This window comes from Brassica rapa, chromosome A05, assembly GCF_000309985.2.
Source record: "Brassica rapa cultivar Chiifu-401-42 chromosome A05, CAAS_Brap_v3.01, whole genome shotgun sequence".
Lineage (NCBI taxonomy): Eukaryota > Viridiplantae > Streptophyta > Magnoliopsida > Brassicales > Brassicaceae > Brassica > Brassica rapa.
Window position 1 is genome coordinate 14,057,420 of NC_024799.2, and position 12,827 is coordinate 14,070,246.

Consider the following 12,827-nt stretch of genomic DNA (forward strand, 5'->3'; position numbering starts at 1 on the left):
AAGAGCCAACTTCTCTGGTGACTTGGGAGAGCCATCTACTCCAGCTACCATGCGCTCTGCTCCAGCAGGTGGTGAAGGCAAAGCTCTAGCTTCCAGTGGCAACCTTACCTTGAGGAACAATCAAGATGAAGTCATCAGACGTTCTGACATTGAGGCTCTCATCAAACTCCTCAAGGATAACTCTGGTAACACACTTGGTACCTCTTTACATGCCTCCACTTGTGGTATCTTGCTGAATGCTTTAACTGAACCTAAAATTACAAAATCTTTAGTTATAGATTCAGGGGCAAGTCACCACATGATTAGTGGTCTTAGCTTAATTAAAAACATTGTTCCTGCCCTAGGAAATGTTATGATAGCTAATGGAGAGAAAGTACCAATCAAAGGTGTAGGTGATCTTAGGCTATTTGATAAAGATTCTAAAGCTTTCTATATGCCTAGTTTTACCTCAAACTTGTTATCAATTAAAAGAGCTACTAATGACTTGAATTGTAGTGTTACTTTCACTCCTAATGATGTCTACTTTCAGGATATTGAAACTAGTAGGTTGCTTGGCAAAGGTGTAACCAAGGGAGACTTGTACTTACTTGAAGACACTAAGCTATCAGCTGATTTATCTTATGCTCTAAATTCTATTTCTACTTTACCTAAAGATGTATTATGGCATGCTAGATTAGGACATCCCCATTCTCGTGCTTTGAACATCATGATTCCAAGTATTTCCTTTAAAAGTGATTGTGAGGCTTGTATTCTAGGCAAACATTGCAAGAGTGTGTTCTCTAGATCAAGTACTATTTATGAACATTGCTTTGACTTAATCCACTCTGATGTATGGACTGCTCCATGCATATCTAGAGAACATCATAAGTATTTTGTGACCTTTATAGATGAGAAATCAAAGTATACATGGATCACATTATTACAATCTAAAGATAGGGTCTTAGAAGCTTTCATAAATTTTCAAACCCATGTATCTAACCACTTTAATGCCAAGATTAAGATTTTGAGATCAGATAATGGAGGAGAATACACAAGCAATGCTTTCAAACAACACTTAGCCAAACATGGGATGATCCACCAAACTAGCTGTCCATATACTCCACAACAAAATGGTGTAGCTGAGAGAAAGAATAGACATCTCATGGAGGTGGCAAGGAGCATGATGTTTCACACAAGTGTGCCCAAGCAATTTTGGGGAGATGCAGTTTTAACAGCTTGCTATCTAATCAATAGGATCCCCACAAAAGTCCTTCAAGATCAGTCCCCTTATGAGGTACTTAACAAAAACAAATCATCTATAGAACATATGCGTGTGTTTGGGTGTCTTTGCTTTGTTTTGATACCAGGAGAACAAAGAGATAAGCTGTCAGCCAAGAGCACAAAGGCAATATTTATTGGGTACTCTCCTCACCAGAAAGGCTATAAGTGTTATGTACCAGAGACCAGGAGGGTCTTAGTCTCAAGAGATGTGAAATTTGTGGAATCCAGAGGCTACTATGATGGAAAGAGTTGGGAAGAGTTAGAGAATCTGTCCCAATCAGACTCGGATAGAGCCAACAATCTAAGGAGAGTAATGGAAAGACTTGGGATCAGTATACACCAAGAGAAAGGCGCCAGTACACCTGAGGCGAGTCCCCACCAGTCCACTCCATCTACTGAAGTTGATACTGATGTGATTGAGATTCCTCACCTTGATCCTGAGGGGGACAATCAAGCTGAACATAATCAGGAGGATTCAGCAAGTCATGATCAAGCTGAGCATCATACACAAGAGGAGCAGGATCATCACACTACTCAAGAGGAGCCAGTAGTGATTGCAAGCCAGCCTCAGCCTAATAGTGATCAAATAGGAACTGAGGAAAGTAGTTCATAGCAGACGGCTCTAAGAAGAAGTTCTAGGATCAGAAAGCCGGTTGATCTAAACTGGAAGAACAACAGGGTCTACTTCAATGCTCAAGCTGTGGCCCATCCTATACAAGGAGTGTGCTCTCTAGCTCATTATCCCCAAGAACATGTGGTGTTTATTGGAGAGTTGGATCAGGAATACATTCCAAGGTCTTATGAGGAAGCTATGGAGCATGAGGAATGGAAAGAATCAGTGGTAAGTGAGACTAATGCCATGATCATCAATGATACATGGTATGAAGCTGAACTACCTAAAGGCAAGAGAGCTGTAACAAGCCGCTGGATCTTTACCATCAAGTACAATGCTGATGGGACAGTAGAAAGGCACAAGACAAGATTAGTAGCAAGGGGTTTCACTCAAACATATGGAGAGGATTACCTAGATACCTTTGCACCAGTTGCTAAACTTCACACCATAAGGATAATCCTATCTTTGGCTGTCAACTTAGAGTGGGATCTATGGCAAATGGATGTGAAGAATGCTTTCCTACAAGGAGAACTAGAAGATGAAGTCTATATGAGGCCACCTCCTGGCCTAGAACACCTAGTAAAGCCTGGAAATGTTCTTAGACTCAAGAAGGCTATCTACGGACTAAAACAATCACCTAGGGCATGGTACCACAAGCTCAGCACCACACTCAATGGAAGGGGCTTTGTGAAATCTGAGGCAGATCATACTCTCTTTACACTCACCAGCAAGCAAGGGATTGTTGTGATCTTAGTATATGTTGATGATATCATCATCACCGGGAGTGACAAAGAAGGTATACTCCTAACTAAAGCTTTCCTTAAATCATCTTTTGATATCAAAGACTTGGGAGAGTTAAAGTACTTTCTAGGGATTGAGATGTGCCGATCCAAGGACGGGCTATTCTTATCCCAAAGGAAGTACACACTTGATCTTCTGAATGAGGCAGGTGATCTAGGAGGAAGAGCAGCCAAGACTCCACTAGAAGATGGGTATAAGGTGCTGCGTGAGGGGGAGATTGAAGACAAGCCCTATGCTGATGTTAAACACTATAGGAGAATGGTGGGAAAGCTGATATACCTCACCATCACCAGGCCTGATGTATGCTTTGCAGTTAACCAAGTAAGCCAGCATATGCAAGCTCCCAAGATACACCATTGGAACATGGTTGAAAGGATCCTAAGATACCTAAGAGAGGCGCCAGGGCAAGGAGTGTGGATGGGATGCAACAAAAGTACAGAGATAGTTGGGTATTGTGATGCTGATTGGGCAGGAGACAGAGTGGATAGGAGATCCACCACAGGCTATTGTACATTTATTGGAGGCAATCGTGTCACTTGGAAGAGCAAGAAACAGAAGATAGTGTCATGCTCAAGTGCTGAAGCTGAATATAGGGCAATGAGGAAGCTCACTAGTGAGTTGATCTGGATCAGAAACCTACTTCAAGATTGGGTATAGAGACATCAACTCCAATCACCATGCATTGTGATAATCAAGCTGCAATACACATAGCTTCCAACAGTGTGTTCCATGAGAGGACTAAACACATTGAGGTGGACTGTCATAAAGTTAGGCAAGCAGTGGAACAAAGGATCATCTTACCTTGTTACACAAGAAGTGAGGATCAACTAGCTGACATCTTCACCAAGGCTGCAAGCACCAAGGTTTGCGAGTTCATACATTCCAAGTTAGGACTCGTAGATCTTTCATCACACTGATCCTCTTAGCCATGAAGTGTTCTACTCTTTTTCCTTGGCTTGGTTTTTATCCCATGAGGTTTTTCCAAGCTAAAGGTTTTAATGAGGGAATGCTTCATGGTTTCCAAGCTTGGCCAATTCCTATTGTCAAGCTTGAGGGGGAGTGTTGAGATGAAGCAATAAAGATCAAGAGTAAAGGCATGAAGAATCAGAACTATGGAAACAAGAGGGAAAGAGCAATTTGAATCAAGCCATACAGTTTGCCCTAATCCGTAACAAGAGTGTCTTGGAAGGCAATCAAGGGTGTGGGCGTTTTTAAATGTCTCACCATCAGTCTCCATAAGGTCTGGAATAGTTTAAACAAGTGGAAGCAAGTGGATGGATCTGTTGGAGCTCAAAGACAAGCCAAAGTCACATGTTAAGCTAAGGATGTAAGAGAAAGAGGAGATGTCACTTTCATGGCTCAGTTGAGAGTGACTTGATCCCATGCTGTCTCCATTTGTTTATTAATTCCTATTGTCTCATTAGAAACTCTTGTATCTATTTATGTAACATGTCTGAGAAATTAATCAAGTAAGGGAATAAGAGATTCCTCCTTCTTACTCTCTCACTTTGCAACAATCTCTCTCTTTCTTATTCTTATGGTTCTAACTTAATCTCCTTAATCTATACACATAACCATCTCATAAATCATTAAAACTCACACTCCTCACATAACTCAGCCATCAAATATAATAAATCAGCCATCAAATAACACATAACTTAGCCATCAAATATAATAAATGAGCCATCAAAAAACTAAAAACTCAGCGTTAAACCTTACCTCGCCATGCTCTTTGATTTCAGCAACCAACAAGTTATCAAAACTTGCACGTGTACGCTTTCCACCCCATCGAAAAACCCGAACGTCTTCATTATTCACCACTCTCCCAATGAATACGGCCCCATGGCTTCATCGTCAAATACCCTTATTGCACTTTCAAAGGGTATCCTTGAATTGTGATTCAAACAATAGTCTCCCATGGCTTGAAGAAGTAGCAGCCCCAACCACTTACGCTTTTCAAAACTCCAAAGCAGACATAACGCTAATGCTGCCTTCAGTTTATCTAACTTGGGTCCCATCCCAAGCGGCGCCTTCAACTCCTCCCAAAACTCTTTGTATTGATCAAGTTCAAAACTTTCTGTTGGCAATTGACATGTGTTTAACCCAGTGATCTCACCAAACTCAAGCAAGCTAAACCTGATAGCCTCATCAACCACGAGACACCATATCTCCTTCTTATGTACTCGCAGCTGTCTAAATAGTAGATAGTGTACGGTCTTACCAGACCACATGCTTTCACATCTAGCTAGCCTAGCAACTACTCCAATAGGAGAGTTCACCAGTTCTTTCCACACATCAAGTCCTATTGCTTCTCTAATGTGGGGAAAATTTCCTAGACGTAAATTGTGATTAATATCTTTATTTTCTAGGTTTGAAAACCCTTCAGGGTAAAGTCTGGAAGGGTAATCCCGTAATTTAACTTCAGCAACATCCATCTAATCATATAACCCAACAATAAATCAGCCACAAGATAACAATAACACAACCATAACATAACAATAACACAATAAAATAAAAATAACTCAGCCACAACATAACAATAACTCAGCCATAACATAACAGTAACTCACCCATAACATAACAATTCCTCAGTCACGACATAGCGATAACTCAGCCATAACATAACAATTACTCAGTCATGACTTAACCCTAACTCAGACGCAACAAAACCCTCAACCATATCACAGCCGCAACATAACCCTATCTCAGTAGTCGGAACAAATATATAACTCAGATGAAATATAATATATAACTGACCCACAAACTCAACCAAAACACAATATATAACATCGCGACATCCTACCGGAAAAGACGAACTCATAGATAAGAATGCGGCTAAGACGATTTCGTACAAACGATTGAAGATGAAGATTTTAGGGAAGACGATATCGGAGAAGACACAATATCAACAACAGAGAGTTAGTTCGAGGAAGAGGAAGTAAACACATTGTCGACGAGGATTTCAGAGAGTGGAAGTATCCTTGCGGTTCCTTCTTCGAAAACACGATGTTCTTCGTTTCTTTTTTGTTTAACCCAGTCGTCGGGAAGAGACGGTTTGATTTCTATTTTGTTGATGTGGATTGTTAATTACTGATGTGGATTTAGTGTTTAAAAATAATTTTAATTAAAAAAAATTTGACCAAAAATTCTTATTGTCATTTACTATAGACATACAAATATTCTATTAATTTTTTAAAAATGTATAACAGTCTAGTAACAAACCAACTTTTTTTATAACATTTTATTAATTTTCTTTATTAAATAAGTAAAAGATTAGTGCAGAGAGTGCAATGATAAAGGGCACTGAAAATAGAAAGAGGACAAGGAGAATAATTTTTTTTTACGATAAGGGCATATTGAGTTAAGGTCCCACTAAAAAAGTTTATTTCACAATTAGGGCTGTTTCAAAGTCCAAACCCTTTTTGCCGGCGAGAGCAAAAGAAACTTAGGAGAGAGAGAGAGAGATGTCGAAGACGCTGGTGCAGCCGGTAGGACAGAAGAGGTTGACGAACGTCGCAGTGGTTCGATTGAAAAAGCAAGGCAACCGCTTCGAGATCGCTTGCTACAAGAACAAGGTCCTTTCGTGGCGTTCCGGCGTGTAAGCTTTCTCCATCGCTTGAAATCTTTTACGGTTGATTTTACCCAATTTAGCCATTCGATTCTTGCAAAGAGGCGTTTGAATGTTTATCACTGTACCGTATTACGATTATGTTTTCTTAATCTGAAGCGAATCGACTATATTCCATAAATAAAATATTTGTTTGTGCAGAGAGAAGGACATCGATGAAGTGTTGCAGTCACATACCGTTTACTCAAATGTGTCCAAAGGAGTTCTTGCTAAATCTAAAGACTTGATAAAGGTGTTTGGATCTGATGATCACACCAAGATCTGCTTGGAGATTTTGGACAAAGGTGAGCTTCAAGTTGCTGGGAAAGAGAGAGAGTCACAGTTGTCAAGCCAGTTTCGGGATATTGCTACCATTGTAATGCAGAAAACCATTAACCCTGAAACCCAACGCCCTTATACCATTAGCATGGTCGAGCGTCTTATGCATGAGATCCATTTTGCTGTTGATCCTAATAGCAACTCCAAGAAGCAGGTGAGTAGAGTAGTGTATATGTTTTAATGTCATCCCTATGAAAAGATTCTTTTTCATTATTAAACTTGTGCAGGCTCTTGATGTCATCCGTGAGCTGCAGAAGCACTTCCCTATAAAGCGTTCTCCAATGAGGCTTCGTCTCACTGTTCCTGTTCAGAACTTCGCCTCCCTTCTGGACAAGCTTAAAGAATGGGACTCTTCTCTTGTCTCCAAAGACGAATCTGGAACTCAGATGTCCACTGTAATGATTCTATAGCTTTAAAACACTTTGAACTTGTTCTTCTTTTTTCCTCTAATCCTAACTGATTCATTCTTGTGCAGGTCTGCGAGATGGAACCGGGACTATACCGAGAGTGTGATTCCTTTGTGAGGAATATGCAGGGGAGATTAGAGATACTCGCTGTATCGGTTCATGCTGAATGTGACACAAGCATGGATCATTACGATGAGCATGACGATATGGCATTGCAGACAAACAAGCCATTGTTACCTGTTGAGACTGAGGCCGATCCTGTCGTTGAACTTAGCAAGAAAATGCACAAGCAAGAGATTGGTACTAGTAGTAAGACAAAGGAAGAAGAAGGAGAAGGGAAAGGGATCAAGTGCAGTACCTGCAACACGTTTGTTGGAGAAGCTAAGCAATACAGAGAGCATTTCAAGAGTGATTGGCACAAACACAACCTGAAGCGAAAGACTCGTAAACTCCCTCCTCTTACTGCTGAAGAATGCTCGGCTGAGGTTGACATGGATGACTCCAGATCAGACTTGAAAGACTACTCTTTCTGAAATTTACAGATTTGGCATTTAGGTTTTGAGTATGAACACGCAAACTTGTTGAGCTGATCAATAGGTTTCATTTGTAATGAATTTTTTTTTTTTTAATTGTTGCAGTTAACAGACTCTTTTCTTGAGCCTATGAATATCGTAATACATTTGAGCTTGGAGTATTTTAGAAAAGCTTGTGGATTTTAGATAGTTGGGTTAGAGTTTTGATAGAACAGGAGGGTAGTAAATTTTTCTAGTTCATAATTTATGGAAGTTTCAAGAGATAAATGAAGGATACAACATCTGATTCATTGACTCTCTGATGAAAGATGTACATTATAACTATAAAAGCATAAAGAAAACTCTCGATAAAAAGGAAAACAAGCAACTCGAGTTGGTATTTTAAAAGCAGTTGTTGTACAAAGATTTTCTTTTTAAAACTCTTCCGGCTTGAGGCCTCTTTAATCCTTTTACCCTGGGTGATGCCAGATACGCTCAAAGTCTCTTCATCATGCGTTCCAATCACGCTGAAAATTGTTGAAACCATTGACTGCTCCTAAGAGTTGGTTCCCTAGATCCGGTTGCACGTTTGGATCCCTCACCAACATCCCAACTCTTCCGTTCATCAGACCATTGTTCCCGTTAGCTCCCATCCCAACACCACCTCCTCCTCCAATGTTTGTGTTGCTGCTGTTGTTGTTCACTTGACCGTTCATCATCAGAACATCGGAGCTATTTACATTACTACCTCCCTTCCCCTCGCTCCCAACCATACTTCCTCCTCCTAAGGTATTGTGAGCTTGGTTGCTCATCAGGATTTCATTCAGTATCTTCTGCACCGAACTAGACCCGTTTGCTTCATCACCTGCAGCCTGTTGAATTGCTGTGGAACCCATGTGATTGTTAACACATGTCATCCCGTTTTGAGAGAGATTGTTGTTGTTGTTAGACGAGGAAGTTGGAGACTGAAATGATGTCAGGTTGTGTTGCTGGGATAATGGCGCCATGGTGCCCGAGGAACTAGGTGACGCCATCTGAACTGAGTTTCCACCATAAGGACTGTTTGGTGGATTGTAAGCAGCGTTCTGATGCCTTTGCTTCATGGAATTCTGGTGGATGAGCCCTGCGATGCTGCTTGTGGAGGAGGTGCATGCAGAAGCTGCATTAAAGGCATAGTTTACTCCAGAACTCTGATCGTTGTTTGCAATCTGCCTTAGCTGTTCATTGGGTTGCTGAGGAGAAGGACCAGGCAGTACAGACGAAGGACCTGTTCTCCGAGGAAACTTGGCTAAACTCTCTGTACCAAAAAAGAAAAAGAACGACAGATTGACACGTTATTAAAATATATTTATACGTGATGCTTTAAAGGCTGTCACATTAACTTACCGATTGGTCCTGTTCTTGTTTCTCTGCTATAATCTATCAAGTCCTTCATACTATTTACAACCTCCGAGATCTACAATATTGCAAGAGATCAAATATGCATTAGCAAGAATGGGTTTTGCAAAGAGGAAACTTATATCTTTTGCAGCTTAGTACAAATGACACTTATGTTCATATTGAGATATTATTATTCAATGATATCCATATACCTGCAAACACCGAACATATCTCTTTGTGTATCCCAAATCATTCACGAGTGGTACTTCCAAGGCCTTTGCCAACTGTCTAGCAGATGCAACAAACCTGCGAAGCAGTGGCAGTACGTCAAAAAAAAAAAAAGAAGAAGAAATTTGAATAAAACAGGATTTGTTGTTGTTACAGTAATCTAACAAAATAAGAGAGCAAGTTTACATGTTGCAATTATTTTGTAACTCTGGAAGAGCAGAATCTGTTGTTGCATTTTGAGCGGCTTGCTGATATTTCTGAGCTGCTGATCCAAGCTGACTAACCTGTACATGAAGAACAAAAAATAGATTTAAAAAAAAAAATACCTAAGCAGTTTTTGTTGATTTAAAAGTACAAGTGATGATTCTAGTCACAGGTAAACCCAAAGCGAAAGTACCATAAACCCATAAGATGCAGTGTCAGTAATGGGAAACGAAATAACAGTAGTTAATGTTTCTGGAAGTTACCTGAGGTATCAAAAGCCTTCGTGGAATAAGCTCTTCATGTCTCCGAGCACAAAATTCCCAAGAGAATATCTGAGAAGAATAAAGGAAGAAACTTATAGTTTGCCAAGAGAGGAAAAAAGAGAGAGTAATATGAAAAAACCTTAAGATCTGGGGAGAAAACTATTCGAAGTTGGCCATCACGAACAACTCGAAGATGCTCAAATACACTCTCTTGTGTTGCTTTTGCGTACTCCAGGACAATTTGACCAGATGAATTCTGAGATTCCCTTGGCATATCCACATATAAAAGTTCTTCCAGAGTTCCACTTTCATACTTAATCTTAAAAAGCCGCGGCAGGACTTCGGCGGTTGCCTCTGAACAACCAAAGACGCAAAAATGATTTTTCTAAGAACTAGAGAAAAAACGTTGTACTGTGCGATAATCTAAATAACGTCGTACCAAAACCACGTCCAGGCTTTCGGTTGCATATCTCACAGTGCCACACATCCTGCAATGTCTCCATGTAAAGAAGTTAAACACGGAAACAAGTAACTAGTATACTGAAAACAACTGGCAAGAGCAAGAACAAGTTCAGTGGGCAGTAGACCTGAGGGAAAACGCCAGTTGTTTGCCGGCCACTGCCGTACATAGAAACGCACCATCTCTTCTTCGCATTAGGAGCAAAGTACTCAGCTACAAATTTTCTCCAGAACTCAATGTTATTGTCCTGCATTCAATAGCACAAGGTTCAACTGTCAAAATCATAATGAAACTGAAAGAAAGAGAAAATCATTTAAGGTAAGAAGCTTTTACTTCAGGCCTATGTTGTTGTCGGTACATATACTGTGTAAGACGCTGAGCACCCATGCCGGGTTCATACACTGGCTTCATAGGTGGCCTGAGAGGCAAACTCTGTTGTGGCAATTGAGGACGTTGTTGAGGCATTGATTTGAGGAGTTGTTGCTGTTGTTGAAGTTGCATAAGTCTCTGCTGCTGAAATATATTATTCATTTGAGCCTGCGAAGAAGATTGCCCAGGCATTTGAAGAAACTGCTGTTGTTGCCTCTGCTGCTGAAGAAACAGTGACTGCTCTGAATGTTGTTGAGGCTCCATTTTCACTTGGGCCATGCTTCTCATCGCCTGAAGTTGTTGCGGTTCCAACTTAACTGATGATCCTAGGTTTCTCAACATTTTCTGTTGCTGCTGGTCGTTAGAGACCTGACCAGGTTCCAACTTGACAGGTCCCACACCTCCACGCACTGTCGGAAACTGCTGCTGTTGTTGTTGTTGAAAATTCTGAGGCTCCATTTTCTTATTCCGTTGCTGCTCAGCCAGCAACTGGTTAGAGAATTGATGACCCTGAACTTGACCAGACGAGCTTGGCGAAACCATAGAGGCGTTGAAGGATGACAAACCACTAAACCCGACGCTAGACAGAGGGTCTGACTCGGCCCCACTGCCGTTTACGAAAGAATGGTTGTTGAGGAGGGAAGAGATGTTTGGAGCATTCCCGAGCATACTCATACTCATGTTGTTACTGAACTGAGGAAATGCTGGTTGTGAAGGAAGAGGAGCTCCTCCTGTCGGAACATTTTCGCCACTTCCAACAGGATTTGGCGCCTCTGATGGCACCATACTCTCTGTATATATATGTAGAAAAAGGCGAGTTACGGTCTGAATAAGTATAACCTCAGCTCTGTGTTGGAGCAAAGGTGTCTCCAGTGCACAATGAAGTAGAAGCGTGAGCAATGATAAGCTTCAGAGTCGTGAAGAAAATAGCTGAATCTGAGTGGTGAGATTCCGTATGGAACATTCTAGAGCTCCGAAATGAAAATCCCAGATCCAAATGAACCAAGTCTGCTCCTTTCCAGCTCAGCACCTACAACCCAAAATCATAAAAGTTAACAAGCACCCTAGAAGCTCGATCGAAACCCTAATTCAGATTCCTGACTGATGCTTACAAGAGCTTAAATTGAAGAATCTGTCTCGAAATAAAGACAATCGGAGATATCAACTCTGTTTATCTTCATGGTAGATTACAACTTGAGAAAGAGAGAGAGAGAATCAGTAGAAAGCTAAAGAAAGGAACTTGTTGTTTATCTTCTTCATCTTCTAGGGTTTGGGGATAACCCAAAAGAAACTAAAACAATTCTCTGTCTCCTACAAATTGTTTTTTTTTTTATTATTAACTTGTACCTTTTGTTTTGCTCACAGTTTTGTCTTCTGTTCTTCGCTGTATCTTTTAGAGAGAGAGAGAGAGAGAGAGAGAGGAGGAAGATGAAAAGAGAGAGAATAGTCCTTGCGGACGTCAAAACTAATTTCGATCTGATTTTTTCATTCCCTTTCTTACTTTTCTGTCTCTCTCCTCTCCTTCAAATGAAGTCAATGACATTACTCTAAATTTTGGGTTATCACCATATTTTATTCAATCATTTTTTCCCTTTTCAATTTTAATGATGCAAGATTATGTTTTTCCTTTGAGATTATATGAAGTTATACTATTTTAAATTTTGACTGAAATTAGAAAAAAGATAATTCGTAGCAGAAAAGAAACTAAACACCAGCTAATACAATAATAACTACTATGATAACACACTGAAATACTAGAGTGGACACAGAGCGAATATCTAATATTTTAAAATAACTCAATTTGTTTCATTCGAATAGTTAATTTTTTTGATCCGATACACTTAGATCAATACAAATAAATTAATAAATAAAAATGTATAATAATCCAATATTTTATTACAGAAATATTTTTTTACTTTTTAAATCTAATAACTAAAATAATAAATTTAATAAATAAATATATTATAAACTTACATAAAATATGATAATTATAATATATATATATATATAATTTTTAAATGTATTAATATATATATGCATATAACATATCAAGGCATATATTGACCTTTTAATACTAGTATGTGTGATTTGCTTCGTCTTTTGTAGATATTTCATATTAATATTTGATTTACTTCGTAAAATCGGGGATGTCTGATTTGCTTAACTCAATGAGACTTAAAGCAAGTATTCAATTTATAATATATAATATTAAAGAGTACGACTCAATAATTAAGTTTATGATTTTACAGTGGCGTGGATTTGCATAGTAATGCATGAGGTGTTTATGTCGAAAAAGTTTGAAAGTTTCTTAGTTAAAGACCTTAACATTTGCATCTTGAGATTTTGGAGGATCGACAGAGAATTAGGTTATACAAATCTTGTAG

At 39.5% G+C, this 12,827-nt stretch overlaps 2 protein-coding genes across 4 annotated transcripts; one reads left to right on the forward strand and one right to left on the reverse strand.

The window, feature by feature from the left end:
• Positions 1–6,042: 6,042 nt before the first annotated feature.
• Positions 6,043–7,721, forward strand: LOC103868737 (ribosome maturation protein SBDS). The gene is made up of 4 exons (XM_009146812.3): positions 6,043–6,272; positions 6,444–6,774; positions 6,848–7,015; positions 7,096–7,721. The coding sequence occupies exons 1-4, from the start codon at positions 6,139–6,141 to the stop codon at positions 7,558–7,560; spliced, it is 1,098 nt and encodes a 365-aa protein (XP_009145060.1). The 5' UTR covers positions 6,043–6,138; the 3' UTR covers positions 7,561–7,721.
• A 102-nt stretch (positions 7,722–7,823) lies between these two features.
• On the reverse strand, positions 7,824–11,991 carry LOC103868738 (transcriptional corepressor SEUSS). 3 transcript variants are annotated; one of them, XM_009146814.3, is made up of 11 exons: positions 11,791–11,948; positions 11,556–11,636; positions 10,408–11,473; positions 10,202–10,321; positions 10,054–10,102; positions 9,754–9,968; positions 9,615–9,683; positions 9,334–9,431; positions 9,132–9,225; positions 8,926–8,995; positions 8,049–8,836 (listed from the first exon to the last, which is right to left on the reverse strand). In XM_009146814.3, exons 3-11 carry the CDS (start codon positions 11,227–11,229, stop codon positions 8,049–8,051), a joined length of 2,325 nt encoding a protein of 774 aa, XP_009145062.1. In that variant the 5' UTR covers positions 11,230–11,473; positions 11,556–11,636; positions 11,791–11,948. The 3 variants fall into 3 exon arrangements, with proteins under 3 accessions (XP_009145061.1, XP_009145062.1, XP_018514676.1); XM_009146813.3 differs by lacking the exon at positions 11,556–11,636 and having other exon boundaries at positions 7,824–8,836; positions 11,791–11,991; XM_018659160.2 differs by having other exon boundaries at positions 11,556–11,944.
• Positions 11,992–12,827: the final 836 nt, after the last annotated feature.